At 31.2% G+C, this 22,921-nt stretch overlaps 2 protein-coding genes across 5 annotated transcripts in view; one reads left to right on the top strand and one right to left on the bottom strand.

Moving 5' to 3' along the window:
- LOC106790326 (peroxidasin) overlaps positions 1-22,921 on the bottom strand; it is a 214,106-nt gene that overhangs the window by 148,465 nt on the left and 42,720 nt on the right. The window lies entirely within an intron of this gene.
- On the top strand, positions 13,564-17,037 carry LOC106790312. 2 transcript variants are annotated; one of them, XM_014755123.1, is made up of 5 exons: positions 13,564-13,665; positions 13,887-14,113; positions 14,202-14,525; positions 14,618-15,034; positions 15,138-17,037. In XM_014755123.1, the coding sequence occupies exons 2-5, from the start codon at positions 14,063-14,065 to the stop codon at positions 15,354-15,356; spliced, it is 1,011 nt and encodes a 336-aa protein (XP_014610609.1). In that variant the 5' UTR covers positions 13,564-13,665; positions 13,887-14,062; the 3' UTR covers positions 15,357-17,037. The 2 variants fall into 2 exon arrangements, with proteins under 2 accessions (XP_014610609.1, XP_014610600.1); XM_014755114.1 differs by having other exon boundaries at positions 13,598-14,113.

The following is a 22,921-nucleotide window of genomic DNA, read 5'->3' as shown; positions in this document are numbered from 1 at the left end:
GTTCGTGCGATTGGACTCACCTAACTGTACGTGTACCAGGAGTGTACTAGTGACGCGTTATCCCCGTTAAGCGGCAACCAATATCGATCAATCCGAGTTACCGAACACGTGCGATCGACGCAAAAGCTCGCCTTCTCTGGAACTACCTTTAATCTTATCCCAGAATTAACAGGGTTCGATGTTACAAAGGGAAAACGTCCTTTATCTTCCTTTCTCACCCCTTTATTCTTTTTATTAAATAATAAATATAAGATAGAGAACAAAATTTATACATCATAAACAATTATCTATCTCTCTACTGTGTTTTAAATAATTTTATATAATATTTTATTTAATATTTCATTTATTACATAATTTATATATATATATTTAATTATTTTTTTTTATTTGGAGGGGGGTTAATAAATTTGATACATCACAATAGGGATTGAAATTTCGAATTCTGGATTTTAGATTTTTGTTATTGTTAATGTTATTAATAAAATGAAATAATATTCTTTATTGACGTGTTAAACGATCAGCAGACAAAAATAAATGTTCCTTTTTTCATTCCTCTCGGAAATATATTTATATACTTCATATTATTTATGACATAAAATAAAATGATGTTTTTTTTTCTTTTCTTATATCTCAGTTTTAACATTAAGGGTTTATTAATATTTCTCGATATTCTGTCAAGAGTTAGATTAATGGATAATAGAATTTCTCAATCACGTTCAATTATTTAATAAACATCCATACGATTTCAAGCCGTTCTTCAAAATGTCACTTATCTAATAAATACTAAACACGCTATTTCATAACAAAATTTGAATGAATTTAATTATTATTCTGTTATACATGTTGATTCATCATTATCATTCAGTTATCTATTACATATGTATATATGATCCTCTTCATTTTAGTAGAAATTAATAATGATTATTAATTTATTTATATCGACATATTATATGTATAGAAAATAACATCAGAATGGACATTATTCTAAGTTCATATTGATTATCGTTAAATATTATATAACAGCCAGATTTGATAATGCATATATACAGAAATATAAAATGGATCGATTAAATGTTGATTTAACACGTTCTCAGATGATACAGACTTTTTTTGTTATTAAATATTATGATATGACATCAATCTGAGTTAACGAATAAAAATTGCGAAGAACACATATTATACATGTGGAAAAATATGACATAATATCGACGATAAATTTCCGATAGGGTAAACAAAAAATAAAGTAACCAATATTTTCCTCTTCTGTTTTTATCCTAATAAGGAAAAGAAACGAATTAAATGTCAATAAAGTACTAATGAAAGCTTTTTAAAATCAATGAGAGTGTATATCTATGTATGTGTGTGTGTGTGTGTGTGTGTACTTGTGTTATAAAATATACTTGGAAATATATACGCGTATTATTTATCATATCTGATGAAATTTATTCTACTCGATTAATTGCTGTTTAGTTGACTGACTATGATTGATGAATATTTGACTGAACACAGTTTAAAGTTAATGATAACTATTGTATGGTTTCTCGTTAGATATGTAATAATTATTATTAAATCGTCTATTGCTCTAACTATAATGTTTCATGATTTCTAAAGACAATATCAATGAGTTGCATATATGATGAATCATCCAACACTAATCGTTATAACCTTTATATCAAATAGAGAAAATCAGAGTGCTAAATTATTCAAGAAATATGAAGCAAACACTAAACATTATATCTATTGTCCTTAAGTTAAATTGAATATGATTCATTAGATCTAAAAATAGTATAAATTGATTGAAACTATTAGCGTTCAATATACAAATATAAATTATTTTTAATTATCACATTCATATCGTGTTTCTAAAATTTATACGTAGAGAAATATTTTTTTTATTAATTTTAAATCCAATATATTATTTTCGTAGAAAAGAAAAAAAAAAAAAGAATTCTTCAAATCAATCAAAAATTTCTCGTTTAAAATTATTTATCCAAGAGAAAACAAAACGCAACGTACAATATTTAATACACGATTTTGTATTGTACGTTAATTCAAAATTATAAGTTATTAAAAATACATATGCATTTCGTTAATTTAATATTTCTATAGAAATATATTTCAAACTAAACCAAAAGATATATATACGTAATCTCGAACGTGACAAATTTCATGGATAAGATAAAAAATAAAGAAATAAGAAACATTTATATTAAAATCCGATAGAATAATGTTTAAAATAATAAAAAAAAAATGCAACACAATGATCCTGACAATAAGTTGATAATAGAAACGCGATCGGATCGATAATATCAAAATTGTGTCGCTTTAATCGAAAATATGATTAGGTCAAGAGATACAAAAGCAATCGAGAAGGCAGCAGCAGCTAGCAGATACCAAATAATCACCTATTTTATTCCATTTTTTTTTTTTTGTCTAGATCACTGAATAGAGAGATATTTTCTCGAAGTAATTGTACCTGGGCACTTACCATTGTAACTTTACCCTCATCATCCCTTTTTGGTTCCTCTCTTGGAGAAATACGAAGGAAATAGATCGGAGACACACATACACACGCACATACTTATATATTTATATATACATAAATACATAGATAGACGAATACATACTATCAAACGAGAAACAGGTATCTACGATCTCTTTGTATGGACTCGTTATGCGTCCTCTCGTTGTCCTCGTTTCCCAACGACACACACGTATACATACGTAAAACATACGTAATACGTTGTGTGGATGAGGGTTCGGAGTGTACAGGAGGGGATTCTGAAGAGGAGGAAGAGGTGGACGAGGAGGTGGAGGTGGAGGTGGAGGTGGGTGGAACACAGTGCAAGTACTTGCCAGATATACAAGCTGATATCGGCTGTTCGAATACTCGTTACAACGACGGATAACGAAAAGCCGATCGAACGTGGGGGCGGTACACTACTACTACCCCTAACTGGACCCTCCCTCCTTCCCTCCCTCCCTTCGAGAAAAGAGCGAGATCGTTCGACCGACGGAAACGATCGAACCAAACGACGAGGTGGGACGTACTTGATAATAGTAAAAAAGATATAGTCGAACTGAACAAACAAACTTTCCCTGTATTCCTACGGAAATACAGAAGAATAACGAAATGGGGTTTGGACGGGGCTGATGGGAATTCAAAAAAAAAAAAAAAATCAAGAAAGAGAAACTTTTGATTGATTTGTTTTCACTTATTTTTTTGTTTCTTTTTATATCAATTGACTTGTAATTTATGAATTATGAATTGTGAGAGAGATAAATTATAAGATTGGTGGACGTACTTGATAATAGTTAAGGAAAAAAATATAATTCAAAATGAAGAGAGAGAGAGAGAGAAAGAGAAAAGTAAAAATGAACAAACAAAATTCGAAAAAAAAAGGAAGGAGAACAAAAATTGAAATCAAATTACTCGCCAATTGACTTCTCATTTGTCGTACGTGATTTTTCATTTTTAAATTATGAATTGTAAATTGTCAGTGTGATCATTGAAAGCAATCAAGCGAAACGAATGTAGGACATACTTGATAATAAAAAAAAATAAAAAAAAAGGGAGATAGAGAAAGAACGAGAGAATGAAAGAAATCAAATGAACCAATGAACTAACCGTTCGTCAGTGAGAATACAAAAAAATTTTATAAAAGTTCATTTCGAAAAAGAAGAACATTTTTTTGGAAAACAGATTACTTGTCAATTAATTCGTGTGATTTGTGAATGACGAATTTGAAGTGAAATCATTGAAATTTATGAAATAAAATAACAAAATGGAAGAAAGAAAAAAAGAAGAAAAAGAATCAAACTGAACAAACAAGTTAGCCAGTTTCTTTACGTAAATACGGAATCTTAATATAGAAGAAAATCAAGAAAAAGAAGAAAACAAGCTGAAGTCAGAATACTCGTTTGCACCTAATTAATAATTTCTTGATAATTTGCTTAAATCGAATTGTCCCCTTGCTGCTAATTAAAAGTAATTCGATCATTAGAAGACGATTCTAATGTTTGATAACGTGCAGAATACATTCTCTTCGCGTTTTCTTAAGACGAAGATGAAAGAAGAAAAAAAAGAAAAATTGTAACAAGCAAATTATCGATAAATTAAATCAAACGAACGAACTACGACATTTCAGTGATTTCAACCGAAATACCGATTAAAATAACGTCGTCGTGCGACACTTGAAAAATATTAAATTATTCGAATTAATGAACACGAGTGACAACGTTAAAGTTCGCGAATTAAACGAAAAAAAAATACTTACCAACGAAAGAATAGTCTAAATAAATCGAGGAAAATAGTGTCTGACGTTTTTTCCCGCGAGAAAAAAAAAAGTAAATAAAATAAAGAATAATAAAGGCAAGAGTATGAAAAAGAAAAAGGAAGAAAGAAAGAAAGAGAGAGAGAAAGAGAGAGGAAAAAAAACCGAGAAGTACTGGAAGCACGTTGAATTCAGGTACATTGAGGAGTATACGTAAGAGCTGTGAGTGCTCGCGTACGAAACGAAAGCCTTTCGGATGTGGATATAAACGAAATGTTCTCGGCTTCCTCCTCCTCCTCCTCCTCCTCCTCCTTCTCTATCTTTCTCTCACACACATATTCTTGCTATACGCGTGTATCCATATCATCATGTTTGATTCCCCCTCTTACTTTTCAGCCCCACCTATTTTCTCTCTCCCTCTCATTCACATATTCTCGCTATAAGGGTGTATGCATATCATGGTGTGCTGATTTCCATTTCAACCCCTAGTTCCTCCTTCTTTTTCTCTCTCTCTCTCTCTCTCTCTCTTTCTCTACCACCCTCATCCCAGCCCCTTCTCTTCATTCCTTCTCTTCCTCTTTCTGAAGAGAACGACGTTTTCAAGGCTTGCGTATAAGCGATTCGCGAAGGAGAACTCCGCACAGACGTTGAGAGTTTCCGTTTCCTAGAAGGTTCCGTCTAAAACGAGAGAATCCTTGATACCGAGTTTCACCCTAGATTCGAGCACTTCCTCGACGGTAATGCGATTTCGCGTAGCACGTCGCCGACGACACTTCTCGCGCACGGTTTACTGCATCTGTAAATGGAAGAACCGATTAAGCGGTCCCGCAACCAAACTATGTATGTTTCTCTGAAATGTGCATTTCCACTGTCCAAGAACACAAACTATTTCTATATATTATCTTATTTCTTATCGTATCTTTCTGTTTAATATTACTACGTACTCTTTTACGTGTTATCCAACTCTATTCGATTAGAGAGAAACGATGGTTTCGTTTAATATCTTTACTCGAATTTCGTGATTTTATCGTTAATTCTCTTTTCGAATGTTTGAATTTAAAATACTGGTGGATTTTAATTGTGTTTTAATATTTTTTTATTTTTTTAATATTAATAATGAATGTGTGAAGTTGTGTTGAATTGATTCGTGAATATGTTGGATAATATTGTATTGTTTTAATTAGATCTTAGAGAATAATGTTATATATATTCAAATTTTCGATATAAATTTTGTTTATTTCTAAATATAAACTGTATCTTGTGTATATATTTTATTAGACAATTTTTTGTTCGTGTTAAAACATGAAGAATAATATGAAACATTTAAAATAAATACTTTCAATATATATTGTTCGCATTAAAATATTATATTTTCATTCGTCGTCGGACACGATAAGAGACGAATTAAAAAATAATACGATTATATGCGTTATACGACATTTGTTATTCGCATTTTCACTTCAATAAAAAGAAGAGGAGAAGGAGGGAAGAAGCAAATACGGGAGATGGAGAAGGTTGAAGAGGAGGATGGGATGGAGAAACCGTTGCAAAAGTATCGGTATGTATGTCGTTTTCAACGATACGATACTATAAAATTTTAAGAATCTTACGTAGGGAACGAGAAGAAGAATTTTCAAGGAAAGTCATGTCTTCTCTCGTCGGTTTTATTCAAAACTTCAGGTCAATCTCCAAGATACTTTTTCAATAATTCTTTATCCAGCTTTGTCATATCCGAGGGAAAATTTTTTGACAGACAGCTCTAAGCACAATAATGGAACATGATAAAAATGAAAAGAAAAAGAAAGAAAAAGAGCAGAAATTTCCTCCAACTTCCTTGTAAATAAAAAAAATATTTATTAAAAAAAAAAAAAAAATGTCTTTTGTATAGAGAAAAAATATTTGATATATATTTTAAACTACATTTTAAATATAATATAAATATTATATATATATACCTCAATAATAAAACTAAATTGCAAGCAATAATAATAAAAATCGTCGAACAAATAACCAACGGTGTGTCGGTAAAATAAACCAACGTAAAAAGTGAACTTTATCGTTAAAACTTTTTCACTCCTTCTAAGATTCGAACAATGAAGGAGGTCGGAAAAAGTATGAAAGAAAGTTAATAAGAAAAGAAAAATAAGAAGAAGAAAAAAATGTAAAGGAAACTAAAATAAAATCGATTATTACTTCACTATCTCGACACGATGATAACGTATCGAGGATATAAATGAGAGTTTGCATTGGCGGTGACGAGGAGGAGGTGGATCAAGATCGTAAAACTAAAAGCAATTTTTATTCGAACAAATTGCCATTGTGTCGCGGACGACGCCATGCGACAAGTCAAAACGATTAGTCATCGTAACACTTCCTGCGTTTCTTTTCTAGCTAACTGCGATTTCTACTTGGGCTTTAACTGGACAGAAATGGACGAGTTCACGAAGATAGGACAGTCTACAGGATGATCGGTCTTTTTCATGTAACCTGCCCACGTCGATTCACTGGTATGCGATATTGCACGTGATAAAAGAAAAAGAGAGAGAGAGAGAGAGAGGAATATCTTTCTTTCAGAAATCGTTTGCATTGCTAATATTTCATAACGTCGTAAATGACAAGACGAAAGCTTTCAAATATTTTCTTCAAAGTCGTAAGAATCGTTTGAAGCTTACACGAAAATTCTACAACGGTTCTTGATGTTTCTTTATGAATGATAGAGAGGGAGAAAAAAAAAACAAGAAGAGAAAGAGAAAGAGAAAGAGTAAAGTAAAGGAAAGAATTTACCTTTGGCCAACTTTATGAAAGTCCAAACGTGCTTTTCCCCTCTATTTACGCGTGCTTTGTTCCAACTTTATTACGCTTAAACTACATAATGACTAACTTATTACTCTTATTTCTTTTTTTTTTCTTCCTTACAAATAAATGCAAGTAAAGTATAATATGCGTATATATGTATGGTATACTATAACGTTAATATAAAAAAATATATTAACATAATATATAAATATTATAAATAATAATATTCGTTTATATTATTGTGTATGAATAAAAAAATTATGATTAATTGTTACGTAATTATTATATTATAATATTTGTTATAAATAGACGTAATATGGAATTATTGAAAAATTAAAAATACGTTTATACTTTAAATAATAATTTGCGTAATATCGTTTAAACGAAAAATATTTATTTACTTGAAAAATCTCTGCACTAACATAAAACCATTTTGTTATTTCGAAAAATAGCAATACCTGTTATTCGTGTCAAGACTAAATCGATGATTCGGATGAAACAAAAAAGCCCTTTTAAAACGTACCAATTGCCAATAAATGCTCGACTATTCATTTCTATAGTTCGTTCACAGAGGTACATCCCGTAACGTTCGAACAAAAGAGAACAATCCACAAACGAATTAATTTTACGAATCTTTCAAACAAACTCGTCCATTAAATTCATCACCAATTCTTTTTTTTTTTATAATATATTCCCTGTTTCGCTTAATAATTTATTCTTTTTTTCTTTTTCATTATTTTATTTTATATTTTTAATATGAGACAAGCAAGGGATATCAATTTAATTCATTTTCTACCATCCACGTGTTTCGTCAAATTGTTTTGATTAAATTTCTATTTAATATCACTTACACGCGAGCGCGCGCGCACACACAAACGATATATAATTATATAATATTAGAAATACGGAAATATAATTTCTAACTGTGTCACGTTTATGTTATACGTCGTCAACATAACAAAATCTCTATAATAAATATGTATAATATATATACATTATATATATCTTTTCCTTGGAATACGATTGAAGAAGAGTAGTAGTACTACTCGTATCCTGTCTCGTTTCCTACGAAAACAACGTTTACAAAAAAAAGAAGAGATAAAGAAGGGGAAAAAAAAAAGAAAAGAATGACGACTTTTGCAAAATCGTAGATCGTTGTATATCCTTTCCCCCTCCCCCTCCCCCTCTCCCACCCCTACCTCTGTCCTCTCTTTCTCATTCTTTCGTTTCGACGAATATTGGAAAAGACCGGAGACACATATAGTTTACTTTACGAGAACGATCACAGGAAACAAACTGTTTATACGCATCGGAAGAGGAAATGAAAAAAGGTTGGAGATGTATCTGTACAGATATACATACGTGTATGTTTCTCTCTCTCTCTCTCTCTCTCACACACAAATTCTCTCACTTTCTCACTCTCTCACTCTTCCATTCTTTTGCTCTTACTTACAATCAAAATCTCTCTCTCTCTCTCTCTCTCTCTCTCTCTCTCTCTCTTTGATTCTCTTATTCTTACACATTTTCTTACCCACACACACACACACACACACACACACACTCTCTCCTTTTCTCTCTCTCTCTCTCTCTCTTTCACTTTCTTTCTTTCTCACTCTAATTTGATCTGTCACTATTTCGATCTTTATCTGATGTTTTCTTTTCTATCATAGAGTTTCGATTTATATCATTCCGTCGTATCTCGATCAATGAGTTTCCCTTCTTTTCAAATACGGTTTTCCCAATTGCCATGGCTGGGCTCCTCATATATACGGATAAAGGGTAAAAGTAAAGAGGAGTGGTGGAAGCCGATTTCCGGAGATGACTTTCGTAAAAGACACTGTTACCTCGTATCACGGTGATCGTCGAAAGAAAAATGTGACGACACTTAACGCTCATCGATTCTCTTATTTCTTTTCTCTCTTTTATATGTATGTATATATATATATATAATATATATTATGTCAATGTTTCATATATCGTTTTGAAATAAGATTGACGACAGTATAACGATAGAAATAAATGTTTTTGAAAAAAGAAAAAAAGAAAAAGAAATAATAATCATGGATATTACAAGTAAAAAGGAAAAGAATTATTTTGTATATTTAACCAGTTAACTGTGTCGATCATTTTGCAAAGTGCGCCCCAGTGTGTGTGGCGATAATCAAGCGATGAGGGAAATAGTTGTCAAACACAGAGTAAGTAGCGCTGTTGAAATATTCGGTCAAAAAGACGACTTTATTTTAGAAAATGAATGAATTTATTAGTAATATTTACACAATGGATCAACGTTAAGCTATATTTACACATAATTAACGAAAAACTTAAAAAAAATCAAATATTTGTAGAAATTAAAAATTTATAATGTTGCTTTCGTGTGATATGTTCTGAAACAGGGAACGATGCACAGTGGCACTTTTTTGTGTCGGACACCAATACCGAGAGTCTTTTCTAATTTTGTTTTTATAAGAAATAGAACATCTTCGGGATGGATTTTTTGTTGTTGAAGTGTCTGATATGTAATCCGGGAAATGTTTGTCGATCAAACGTGAAACATTGGATGTCATTGGGCGAAGTTCTGATGATTTTTGTGATTCGATGGGATACGATGCAACTGTATCCTCAATATATTCTAATAAAAAGTTTACTATGTTTAATTTTCCACCATTTTTTTTTATAAATTATATATGAATTTAAACATATAACATCTAGAAAGGTGGAGAAATATTTAGCTCTTAGGAAGTTAGAAATCCAACTTAAATTATCTATAATTTTCATTTGTTTATTTCATTTCGTCCAGACCCCTGAACATTCTAAACATATTAAAATTTACGAATATAATTTAGTTATCGCCAGAATTACAATTTAAATATCAAATTGTAACAAAATTTTACGCATGACGGACATAGCCGTCATAAAACAAAATTCTGCCATTCTTTCATGACGGATATAGTCGTCAGACACACTCAACTGGTTAATTTTTCCAATTAATTGAGAGTTCTTTACGTCTTATTGAAAGTTATTTTAATATTTCGTTACGTTAATTAAATTACATATAAAATTGATTACATAACTTTGTAATTAATATAATTAAAATATAATATATCGTAATTAAAAGTACGATAAATTATCGGATATAAATTTAAAGAGGATTTTTAATGATACTGAAACAAATCAAAACTAGGTGCTTAATCAGAGGTCAGTTACAAGTATTTCAGCAATTGGCTTGACTATCTTATGTCTGCGGTGTCCCAGTTAGATCGCAAATTCCTTGCCTGTGCTTTTATATCTCGTCTATGGCATTAAATTCAACATGAAAAGGGGCTTAATTAAAGTTCGATACTGTGACAAGCTTGGAATTGATTGGTAAGTCGATTGGTAAGTAGATTTACCCCAAAATGTAAACCTGGTTAGTTGAATAAGCAACCTTTCCGCTATTCTTCTTACAATTTCTATAATTTTCAAAGTACAACGAAGTAGATGAAAATAAATCAATGAAATTTTTAATAAAGATTAGAGTTTTTCTTCAAATCGAAATACTATACGAAGGATCAATAATGAAGAAGAATTAATTGGAATTATTACAAAAATGCATTTCTAATAAACTCTCTCGATAATAATAATCTTACAAAGGGAAAGCCAATTTGACAGAATTTTTTTAAAATTCTATACAATTATATAGGGAACCATCAGTACAATACACTGTGCAAATAATAAGATCCTTTACTCAAACAAAAGAAGAAATTTCACATCGATTCCTTATATTATATCCGTTCGTTTCATATATTAGATAAGAAAATAAATTTTTTTACAATTTAATTTAAAAATAAAATGAGAAATTGTAGGAAATAAATACAATAGAATACATAAGAAACTTATTGATCCTTATTATCCAAATATTCAAATAATATTAATACTATTTATCAAAAAAATTTGTTATAATATTTTATATCTAACATTAACAATCCTGTGTTATATTATTTATATATATATAAAAAAAAAAATCCATTCGATCAAATAAATAACAAATAAAAATTCTCAATTAAAATGAATCGAAACTTTTCGTGTACTATGTAATACAATATTTTCTATACCAATATATCATATATAATTTATACGATACAGTTTATAAAGTTTAATAAATTTGATCTATTTAATCTAATCTAATTATCATAATCAAGGAATCTGACTTTGATGGGAAATAGAATGGCAAGGAAGAAAGGCGTCAGGTGGAAAGATCGTAAGATAGTTTCGGTCGTCGTAATGAGAACTCGTGATCTCAGTACCGATTTCATTCTCCGATATCTTTCCAACCGTTACTGCTCGCGAACGAGAACGAATTTTAAATGGTCCATAAAGATGTGGCTGAGAATAAGAAAAGAGAATGGGGAGGAAAACGAACGTTTAGAGATGAATTTCGAATAACTTCCCCTTACTTTTCTTCACAGAATATATCAACGTTAAACTTCGACAAAAAAAAAAAAAAAAAAAAAAAAAAAAAAAAAAATTTTTTAAAAAAAAACAAACGTATTATATTAATAATATTATACAAATTTACAACTCTCGAATTTAGATCGATACAATTTCCGAAGAATAAAATAAGCACGGTAGAAGAAAAACAAAAATCCTATTGCAAATCGTGAATACCAAAGAAATGAAAAAAAAAAAAAAATTAATAAGATCGTTTATCAAACAGACAACAGAAGATTACATTTTTTGACGAATAATACTTTTAATATAATATAATAAACGAATACTGAGAAATATATTTATTATGACAAAAAAAAAAAAAAAAAAAGGAAAAAAATAATGAAAAAATATTAATAATTAGAATATTTTTCTCGTTTCGCGTTTAAGATGAAACAATTTATTTGTTATGAAATAAATATGGTACTTGCGTAAGAAGGGTTAAAGAAAAAACTACGCAGGGACAGAAATAAGGATGGAAAGAAAGAAAGAAAGAGAGAGAGAGAGAGAGAAAAACAGAGAAAGAAAGAAAGAGAGAGGAAATCTAGGAATTTCTGGATGCGGCTGCTCGCTGACTCGTTATTCAGTGCTCTTTTTTAGCCGGTAAATGGATGAAGGATGGAAAGCGGAAGGAAAACCAGGCCAGTAAAGAGAGTTTCAGAGAAAGAGAGGAAGAGAGAGAGACAAAACGTTTGAAGCTACGGACGCGCAAAAGTGAGTGAGTGAGAGAGAGAGTGAGAGAGAGAGAGGTGTAGCCCCGTGTCTCGTACAGATTAGAGATATTTATGGTCCAGTAAATCAGATACTGTCTCCTCTCTTCCTCGCCTCCTCCTCTCACGACGTTTATTCATCAAAATAAGCCTTTCCTGGGCTGGGTAAAGCTTTTGCCGATACACGATGAACCTTGACAGATCAAAAAGGAAGAAAGGGATAGAAAAAGAATGAAAAAAAGAAAGAAAGAAAGAAAGAAAAAAAAACAAGCACTATGCTAAAGTGCGTGTAGCGTGAATAAAAGAGTGAGAGAAAGAGGGGAGGAAATGGGTGAGTTATCGAAGATAGTAACGTTTCTGATTCATGCTTCGCCATATTGCCCGGAGTCATTTGTTCTCCTCTGCTTTTCCTCCTAGTACCCGATTTCAAATTCACCAGAGTGACTAATTGTAAATATCTACGTACTACTATACTATGTATATGAAATACAACACAACGAGTCACTAGAGTTTTCGTATCGTTATTATAAATTTTAGACAATTGATATATCTCTCCTTGTTAATCTAAATATTTTTTAATTCTTATATACAAATAGTAACATATTATATATATATATATATATACATATGTTATAGGAATATTAAAAATTGTTATTTGATATAAATTTTTATTATATATATATGTTATAGGAATATTAAAAATTGTTATTTGATATAAATTTTTATTATATATATACATAAAGATATGTTGTCAACTCCGAGAGATGGTAAAAAAACACCTATGGTAGTATTGAATAATTATGATAAGGTGTTAATAGAGAAACGACTCGGACTCGTAGAAAGAAGAGTAAAATATCACAGATAAGAATGTCTTATCATTGTTGATAAGAAGCGTAGTATATAAAAAAAAATAAAAATAGCTTAAATGATGTAATAAATAATTAAAAACTAGCACCTCTCTCTCAATGAATTACCCTAGATCGCCTAAAATCAATATTACTGATAATTATGAGATATTTATATTGATACATAAATAAATATTATATAATAATAAATATTTTAATATATATGAATTATTATATATGATTATAATCTATGTACAATTTCTATTTATTTACAAGACAAATACTTGTCTTAGATGTAAAATTGACAATAAATATAATCTGTTTTTTTTTTCGTATAAAGTTAATAGAGAAGAATCTGCAAAAAAGAAACAAAATGTTATCTACGATACCGTTATCGTCGTTCTGATTAATATTGAGACCAATCAGAAAGCTAGCTGCACATGAACACATTGTTGATTGAAGAAGGGGAATCTAGTTCATTAGTTAAACGTAGACTTATTTCTCCTATTCAGTATAGAAGTTATTTCTTTCGTAGTATCACGTATCTTCTCTTAAAATTTGATCTTCCTACAGTTTGTAAGTGATTTAAAGTAATTTCATTTTATACGTATATTTATTATGCTTCAACTCAAAAAGTTATTGTAAGCAAAATATACCGACGAAGATATTGATAAACCCTTCAAATAAAAAAGATAAATAAAAAAATTCAATAATGAGTGAAAACAGAAACCAAGTTGAGCTAAGTACAATAAGTGCTAAACTTACTAAAGAAATATTAGAAAGTATACTTGTTGCAGAACATAATGCAAGAGATGTTAAAGTAATTGATTGGGAGTTTAGTGATGCAAGTGCTAAAGGTGATGGTTATATAGCAATTGTTAACAAAGTCAAGGTGAATGGCATTGATAATGGCAAACCTGTACAAACTGATATTGTGATAAAATCATTACCTCAAAATTTAAGTAGAAGAAAAATGTATCGATGTACAGATTTCTTTCAAAATGAGATAGCATTTTATACTAAAGTAATTGCATTTAATATTTCCTCTGACAAGTATCTATTATTTTGAACTATTTCATAACAATTTTTTCATTTGAAATATACTTTTCCAGGTTATACCAAAATTTAATGAGTTTCTTAAAAGCAAAAATCAAGCTCATATTCTAAGTATTCCACGTCATTTAAAATCATTAGCAGATGGTGAAAATGATTATTTAATTTTAGAAAACGTTTGCAATTTAGGATACGGTCCTGTAACTCGTCAAGATTGTGTAGATATGGAACAATGTACTATTATTTTAGAAGCATTTGCTACTTTCCATGCAATTTCGTTTGCATACAAAGATCAAAATAAAGATGAATTTAACGAGTGTGTATCGCATTTAAGAGAGACATATTTTAGTCCTAAATATTGGAATTGGTATAAAGAATTTCACGTAAGTCAAATTAATTATTTATATTTGATCAACAACAAATTGTATTTATATTTTATTTGTATATAGATTCTCTGATCTATACATTTTTGTAGAAACAATTGTTGAAAATAGCAACGTATGCATTAGTTACCGAATATCCAAACAGCGAAGCGTTAAAGCGTTTGAATTCTTACAAATTTGGTTCACTCGTGGAAATGTGTTGCAAAATATGCGATCGTATAGATGCTCCAACATCAGTTGTAAGTCAAGGAGACTCTTGGGCCCCAAATATTTTAGTACGCAACATTGAAGGAAATAAAAAGCAAGCTTTATTACTTGATTTTCAATTGGCACGTTGTGTAAGCCCAATTCTTGACCTAGCATTCTTTATTTATTCTTGTACGAACAAAACTCTTAGAGAACGATTCGACGATATGTTGAAAATTTATTACGACAAATTAAGTAATGTCATTAATTTACTTGGCTCAGATGCTAACAAATTATATTCCTGGGAAACGTTTATGAAAGAGGTATGTGTTATTACCGATTAACTAATAACATCACACATTTTTGTGTAGAATTATATAATAAATATTTAATTATATAATATATATATAATTTTGTTGATTTCAGGTAAAAGAACACTTTTTCTTTGGAATTGTTTGTGCATTAGAAGCATTACCGTTTGCTATGTTACCTGAGTCGCAAGCACTTGACTTGAATACGTTAGTAAAAGATGACGAACCATTGAATATAGATGATGTATGTAATATCGATTGTTTGGATACACAGACAAAAAGATTACGTTTAGCGGATGTAATTGTTCATGCCGTAGAAAATGGATTTTTGTGAAATTTAAAATATATTAAGATCATTTGCTGATTTCAATAATCGAATACACCGATCAATTTTGAAATAATTTATCATCGATATACATCAAATATTAACAAATTCAATTACATTTTGAAAAGATTTCAGTATCTTATCACATGTATATATAATAATTTTCTTATATAATTTATACACCTAATTTAAAGCAACATTCCTAATAAATTTTTCAACTGTGACATCTTTGACAACGTCTAAAAAAGAAGCATAGAAGAATATCGAAATACTCAATTAAAAACACTCGAAAAACTAGTTGCCATAATAGAAAATGTAAAACATTGACACGTGAATATTACGTAACAATTTCAAACTTTCGATCTATAGTATACATATAAATACATATTTAATGATTTAACCGCGTATAGTCGATGCATATCAAAACGTAGAAAGAAAAGATATGAGCTCATATCGTTGATTATGAACGTTTGAAGATAACATTAACGGTAATATCATGCAACGCAAAATGTTGATCGGTAGTAGAGAAATGATAATAGTGATTGGATTCTATATTGGATGATGCGACCAACCTCTGAAATAATGTGTCGATACTTGTCCGAATTTCACTCTCTGTTGGGAGTCGTTAATACGTATTTAAGTATACAGATACGAACAAATGACGATTAAATATGCATATTTACGCGATGCATTATTATTCGACTGAATATGCATAACACAAATGGCGAACATTTCTCGTACAATATCCAAACAACCTCAATAGATGTGGAAAACTATCTCATATATTTACTCTCTCTCTCTCTCTCTCTCTTTCTCTCTTTCTGTGTCACACACATACATTATCACTCAATATTCTCATTCACACTTACCCATACTATCTTTTCTTTTCTCTCACTCTCTTTCTTCCATACACACATATTACTCTCTCACACAAATATTATCTTTGTCTCTCTAACACATCGACACTTTATCACGCATACAAACATTCTCATACAAAGATACTAATCTCAATTTCTTTATTTGTCTCTATTTTACTATCTGATACGCAATTATACATAAATTGTTCTCTATATCTTACGTAACGTATTAATGCACACATGTATAATTTCGTACACACTCATAAAATCGGTTTCGGTAAAAAAATCTATGGAAACAATTTGCCCGATCGATATCTATATCTTGTGTGTCAATTCTTTAGAAAAATATACGTCACACACAAGAAAGTAAGCTTTACGATAGGCGATAAAAAGGATAGAGACTAGTGCATTGCGGTTTGAATAAATATACTCGCCTCGATGCTCACTTTGAAGGGGGACGTTCATGGGCAATTGGCCGTAATGGAGCGAACGTAAAGAGAAGAGAAAAGAAGAGAAGAAAAGGGAAGATAAACAAAGGGAAAAGGGAAAAGGACCAAAGGGAGATGCGAAATATATCGATGTACAAACGTCGTGTCGAAAATCGATGGTTATGTCGAGTACTTATTATACTATGAAACACGAAACCCCCAAAACGAAAAAGAATTAGGTTTCTTCTTTACCTAAATCGATCTATTTCTTATTATCTTATCTCATTATTTTTTTTATTCTTTCGAACACATTACCAAACATTCGCAATTCTAATGTACTCTACGAAATTTCATGTTGAATTTATTTCTTATTCATACGATCAATATTTTATATAACTCGTCTAACAAATTTATTTATTTATCTACTTCATGGCTGATACCGCGAATCTACGATGATAATATACATATATATATATATATATTTTTATGTTGTTTTTTTTTCATTACGATGTGTCATATTTTTGTTATAGTAAACTACGATAAGCAATATGTATGAGCACCTATTTTTGCTAGATACAAAAATATATATATATATATAGAAATATAAAGAGCAATAAAATAGTTAGCGAAAATAAATACAAGTGTGAAACACGACGCTGCGTGAGACGCGAAAAAAAAATAATTAAAAATCTTGCTGATATATATACTAAAAGAATTCAATTTTTAATTTATACGAAAATAATATATAAAATAAAATATGAGAACGATTAATTTCAATCGAAAGAAATCATGAGGTAAATCGTATGAAACTGAATAGCGCAATCTTCGATTGGACGTTTATGAGTAAAATCAAACGACTAGGAGAATGAATTTTTTTTTTTTGGTTTTTTCTTATTACAAAATAGATGGATCACTTAACGTTAACTACGCGGACAGGTAACCACGTTGGATGATGGACGAGGAACAACCGCATTCTACTCGATCTCGTCAACTCGACTGTCGATGTCTCGAATGTCAATCCACGTGCATCCGCTTAGTTAAAGGACAAGTACCCATTCGCGCTTATAATGACCGACTCTGGTGCATACTGCATTTTGCTTTATGGAATTACCTGTCGTAGGATTAAAAGGGAGGTCATATAAATCCCCATTGCATAATCAATAAACGTTCCTAATATCCCTATCCCTCTATCATATGCAACACTATAACTCAATCATTAACCACAGAACAAAAAATTCGAAAAACCTTAAAATTTAACAAAATTTATTTGCAAATAAATAAATGTATTTTTTAAATTTATCCACATTATATTGAATTTTTATCATTATTATATTTAAGGTTACCAGATAAAAAAAAGTTTAATTAGGATTTTACTTATCTTTTCATTTTATTTTTGATACACGTGCGTTGAAACACTCACATTTGATTATGAACGGAATGAATTAAACGAAGAAAGTTTCAAGTAAAAATTCAAATTTCAGTCTTTAGTTAATAAGTAAAATATAATAATTAACAAAAGAAATGCGTTTTAAGATTTCTTTAAAATTAGAAATGTAACTTTCATTTTCTAAAACACGTAACACTGAACGATAATGGTAAAGTAGAATAATTACAATTGTGGTAGTCGAATAGTACGTAATATGAGTGCTAGAATATGCTGCATTTCTCGCGATTATCTTGTTTACGGTCCAACAACAACCCTGACAAGAAAGCGTAGATGCATATTGGCAATGCCGTATTTCTCTCTCTCTCTCCCTCTCTTTCTCTCTTCCAGTTTGCTCATTCATTTTACCGGGTTGGAAATGTCTGTAGATGGTAGTGCCGGTTTCCGCGAGTAAGTTCATGCCCGCAACGATGCACATAAGGGCACGTAGCGCAATTACACCAGCTCCTCTCATAGGGAATCGCGTCACGTCAACTGGTGGATGCCGGTTGCACGAACACTATACGTGATTTGTAGCCATAATTTTGTAGACATTCATAGGTCAGCAAAGCGAGTGAACGAGCATCCTACCAATACACGTACCTATAACAACTTCTACGTTTCTATGTACATATACTAGAATATAAGGTAAGTACGAACGAACATACCAACGAATAAACGACATCGTAACTGGTGCGATCCAAGGAACCTCCAATTCTAACGATTCCTTCAGCTAAAATCGAAAATCGAAGAAATATCAAACGTGCACGAAGCAAAGAGGGAGAGAGAGAGAGAGAGAAAATGAAATTTATATTTGCCAAAGGTAATTTTATCAATAAAACAAGAAAGACGTGAAGACATTTTCGAATCGACAAATTTCACTTTTTATTATTACCTAACGTCAACGTCAATTTAAACGTTCAAATTATTATCTAATCGTATAAATGGTTAATATATTTTAAATAAGAGAATACAAGTAGATAGAGAAAGAAAAAGTTATTATCTCTAAAAGTTAGGTAATCCTGTGGTCTCAAAGTCTCATTACTAGCTCAAAAACTTCTTAACCCTTTGACTCCCTTTCATCGTCGTTCAACGCTCGATCCAGCAACAGCAGCCCTCTTCTCTTCCAAGATTTTCATGCAAATTCGACAAGTTGAAGCTGGTATTATTACAAGAGAGGGAGAGAGGGAGAGAGAGAGAGATAAAGAGAAAGAGTAAGAGAGATGAGATGAGATGAGATGAGACGAGATGAGACTAAATTCTCTGACCTTGCCTACTTCAAAGCATTTCCCGATACGATTACGACAACTAAAACGATGACGAAGAGGAGAACAAGAACGAGGATGAAGGAGTTCGTAAATCAACGACGAAATATTCGTCGATTCACATGCAAACTGGCGCTCGTTAATCCAACAAACACGATCCAATTCCCCGATCCCTGATTTTAATCGGATTCTCAGTGAATATTCGCGATCAAGTAACTACGTTCCGGTAGTATAGTTTTGCATAGCATTAATTGCCATAGATACCTATCCAATTCATTTTTTTCCCTACCTCATAACGCCAAATTTTCTAACGTGAATGTTTTCAAAATGACATGGGATTAAAGAAAATTCCAAACGTAATATCTCGGACAAATTTTTCTCAAACTTTCAAAATAAAACGCGAGGATCGAAAGCAATTTCCTTTACTAACTAAGAACTTAACAATCGAAAAATAAAAGAAAAAAAGAAAGAAAGAGAGGGATAGGGAAAAACCGTTAAAAAGCAAATAGCGTTTTTTCCAAAGCGAGGAAGAATCGATCGATCGATCGATCGATCGATCGGAAGTATGAATATTCTTTTAAGAAAAGAAAACTCGCCCCATTCTTGAGGCTAAAAAGAAAGAATTAATGAAAAAGTGGAAAAAGAAAGACGACAATAATATCAAAAGCATAGAGAGTAAAGAGGAAGATAGAGAAATGGAAGGGAAGGGAAGGGAACGGGGTGGGGGGAGAGGTAGTAATGAGTACAGTGATTGCTCGATGAAAGTCGATTAAGTAAAGACGATTTCGCAATGGTGACTCGACTCGAAATTAGTCGGATGGAAAGTAAATGAGAAAGAGAAAGAGAAAGAGAAAGAGAAAGAGGAGGAAAAAATACTTAGAAGTAAAAGAATAAGAAAAGGAAAGGAAAGGAAAAGAAAAGAAAAGAAAAGGTTCAAGAGAAAAACGTTTACCCTTGAGCGTATATACGAAGATCGAGCTTTTTCGTATAAACGGACCGATTTTCTTCGGGTTAGTGTTTAATGAGAAGTTCCCCAGTTGTTAGACGGTGTGAGAGTTAAGGGATATAAAGTGGAATGTAAGTACTGGTAACGTTGTTGGGCATTACATTAAATAAGATACCTTCTGCATCTTTTGCTAACAAGTACTAACACTTGGATGGTTTGACGTTCGAACTTAGAACTAATACTACTATTGGTGGTATTACTAGCTAGCTAGGTAACTAGGAAGGTAGCTAGCTAGCTAGGTAGCTAGCTAGGTATTAACCAAGTACGGTTCGGAAACGATTTCACCGTTTATCGTTGGATTTCTAATTACATCGTCGATACTACTTGTCGAGGTTGTGCCGATAGTAGTAGTACCGGTGGTAACCATGGTCCCAAAGGGACAGGAAACTCGATTTGCTCTTGAAAGCTTCGAGAGCACGTCGAAACGTCGTGGGTTGTGATATTGGTGAAAGTACCGATGCTAGTGATGATGGTACTACTACTGTTACTCCTGCTGCTGCTCCTGCTCCTGCTCCTGTTCCTGTTCCTGCTGCTGCTGCTGCTGCTGCTACTGTGATGGTATTGGTAATGGTAGTGGTAGTGGTGGTGGTAGTGGTAGTAGTAATACGTCGTGAACGATGTAAAACGATAAGTGGAAAGTAACGTGTACTTTCTATTCGATCGACTACCTACCACCTGTCGCGTCTTTTCCACGCTAGAAGAAACTTTAAGTTAGATAGAAATTTCTTTTTCCCATCATTTTTTTTTCCTCTCTCCATTCGCGTACGCATGTTATATTTTTTTTAATTTCATTTTACCATTTTCTGTTCTATTACGTTTTTCTCTGTCAATTGGATCGTAATACTTAAAACAATATAGAAATAAAATATATTATATATGTATCATAAAATTTACTTTGCGCGCATATTACAAGAAACGAAACAAATTTGATATCGTTTCTATAATTGTTTATCAATTATTTGCATTGATTTAAACAACATGAACTTATATATCTATAATATTAAAAATCGCGAAGATAATAAAATTTTGAAATAGTCGATAAAATAATTTGACATTTATTTTCAAGGCTCGATAAAAAGTTTACTACCTCAAAGGGTGACCCCTTAACCTTTTATTCCAAGGACGTAACGACGTCAAAGTTTCGCACGATTTTAGTCTTCTCTCTTCTCACACTCTCTCTCTCTCTCTCTCTCTCTCTCTCTCATGCTCGATAAAACAAACTTCATTCACTTTCGTGTATTCCCTTTTTGTTCTTCTCCGATCCTTCATCTTTTCTCTCTCTTTCTCACGCGATGCCGTATAATGGTAGACAAGTCGACGATACGTATCCAAAGAACGTCATAAACTTTACGGTCACGACGTTACTTTCCGGACCTAAGGAAGACCAAAGTCCGTAAATCGTTTTGTCCTTAGTGAGTACCACTAGCTGCTACTCATTGTCAGTTTCAAAGGTTTCCTCGTGAAACGTCCTTTGTTTCATTTAACCACTTGTATCATTTTACCACGCAACCACCGCGATACATTCGTAAGCTATTTTTATAAACTCAACGGGAAATAATGATATAAGAAAGTTTAATTAAAAATTAATAAACACAATTTAATCCTACTCCTAATTATTAATCAATTTCTATTTTTTTCTTTTTCGCGCTTAAGAATTAAATTACAAAATTAATTTGTGTATCATAAATAATAATTGATGTATTTAAAAGAAAAATACTATTAGTAATGGGAATGGGTGGGGGAGGGGGCTAATAAGACATTTAAATTAATTTTTAATTCAAGTATAAAAATTCGATTCGCGTGGTTGGAATGAAAATGAAATAATCGTCGTATTAAATAAGAAAGACCGGAAAAGATAAGAGATGATTTATTAAGAAGGAAGAATATAAAAGACGGATCTGTAAAAACGAAAAAACGCTATTAAGCTGAGAAGATTACAAAAGTTAAAGGGAGAACTCTTGTCCACGTAAACGCAACTCTATTGTAAAACCCAATTTTCACATTTTACTTATTCTGCTTGAGGATATCTTACAAAACTACTACTACTACTACTACTACTACTGCTACTACCACCACTTTTATTACACCTATAAATAAGTGGATTCTCTTGGAGAAATCCAGTATCTAACCATGTTCCATAGAATTTTTATTTCTCTTAAACGATTTTCTCTTGTGAAATATAAACTTTCCAACGCGAAAGGGATTTACAATACATATACAAGCTTGAATATTAGCTTTCTTTTGGTCAGAACATTTGATTATAAATCCGAAAGTCCTACCGCTGAGATTTCGATAACAAACAATTAAACTGTACAATTCGAAAAAAATAAATAGTTTATGTTTAACACCAAAAAATAGTCACTAACTATTATAACATTTATATTAAATTTACTCGTCAAACAAATCATTTCATAGACAAAATATCATAATTGCCAATACTTTTACACGCGCTACTACAAATACTTATTTATGAAACAATTGTTAGTAAATTGGACAAAATAAATGTTAGAAAAAAAAGCAATCTAATTAGTCCCATAAGTTATAATATAAAATATTATTATAGACGTAAATCGCGTGTAGTTAATAACTTTTGTT

This window comes from Polistes canadensis, unplaced genomic scaffold, assembly GCF_001313835.1.
Source record: "Polistes canadensis isolate GaletaPanama2010 unplaced genomic scaffold, ASM131383v1 scaffold_7, whole genome shotgun sequence".
Taxonomy (NCBI): Eukaryota; Metazoa; Arthropoda; class Insecta; order Hymenoptera; family Vespidae; genus Polistes; species Polistes canadensis.
The sequence above is the reverse complement of the archived record's forward strand: the minus strand, read 5'-3'. Positions and strand labels throughout refer to the sequence as shown.

Excerpts from the sequence above, each read along its gene's own strand:
- LOC106790312 (XM_014755114.1), top strand. The coding sequence starts at position 13,802 with ATGAGTGAAAACAGAAACCAAGTTGAGCTAAGTACAATAAGTGCTAAA. Across the intron at positions 14,526-14,617 it reads ATTGGTATAAAGAATTTCAC|AAACAATTGTTGAAAATAGC; the intron begins GTAAGTCAAATT and ends ACATTTTTGTAG. Across the intron at positions 15,035-15,137 it reads GGGAAACGTTTATGAAAGAG|GTAAAAGAACACTTTTTCTT; the intron begins GTATGTGTTATT and ends TGTTGATTTCAG.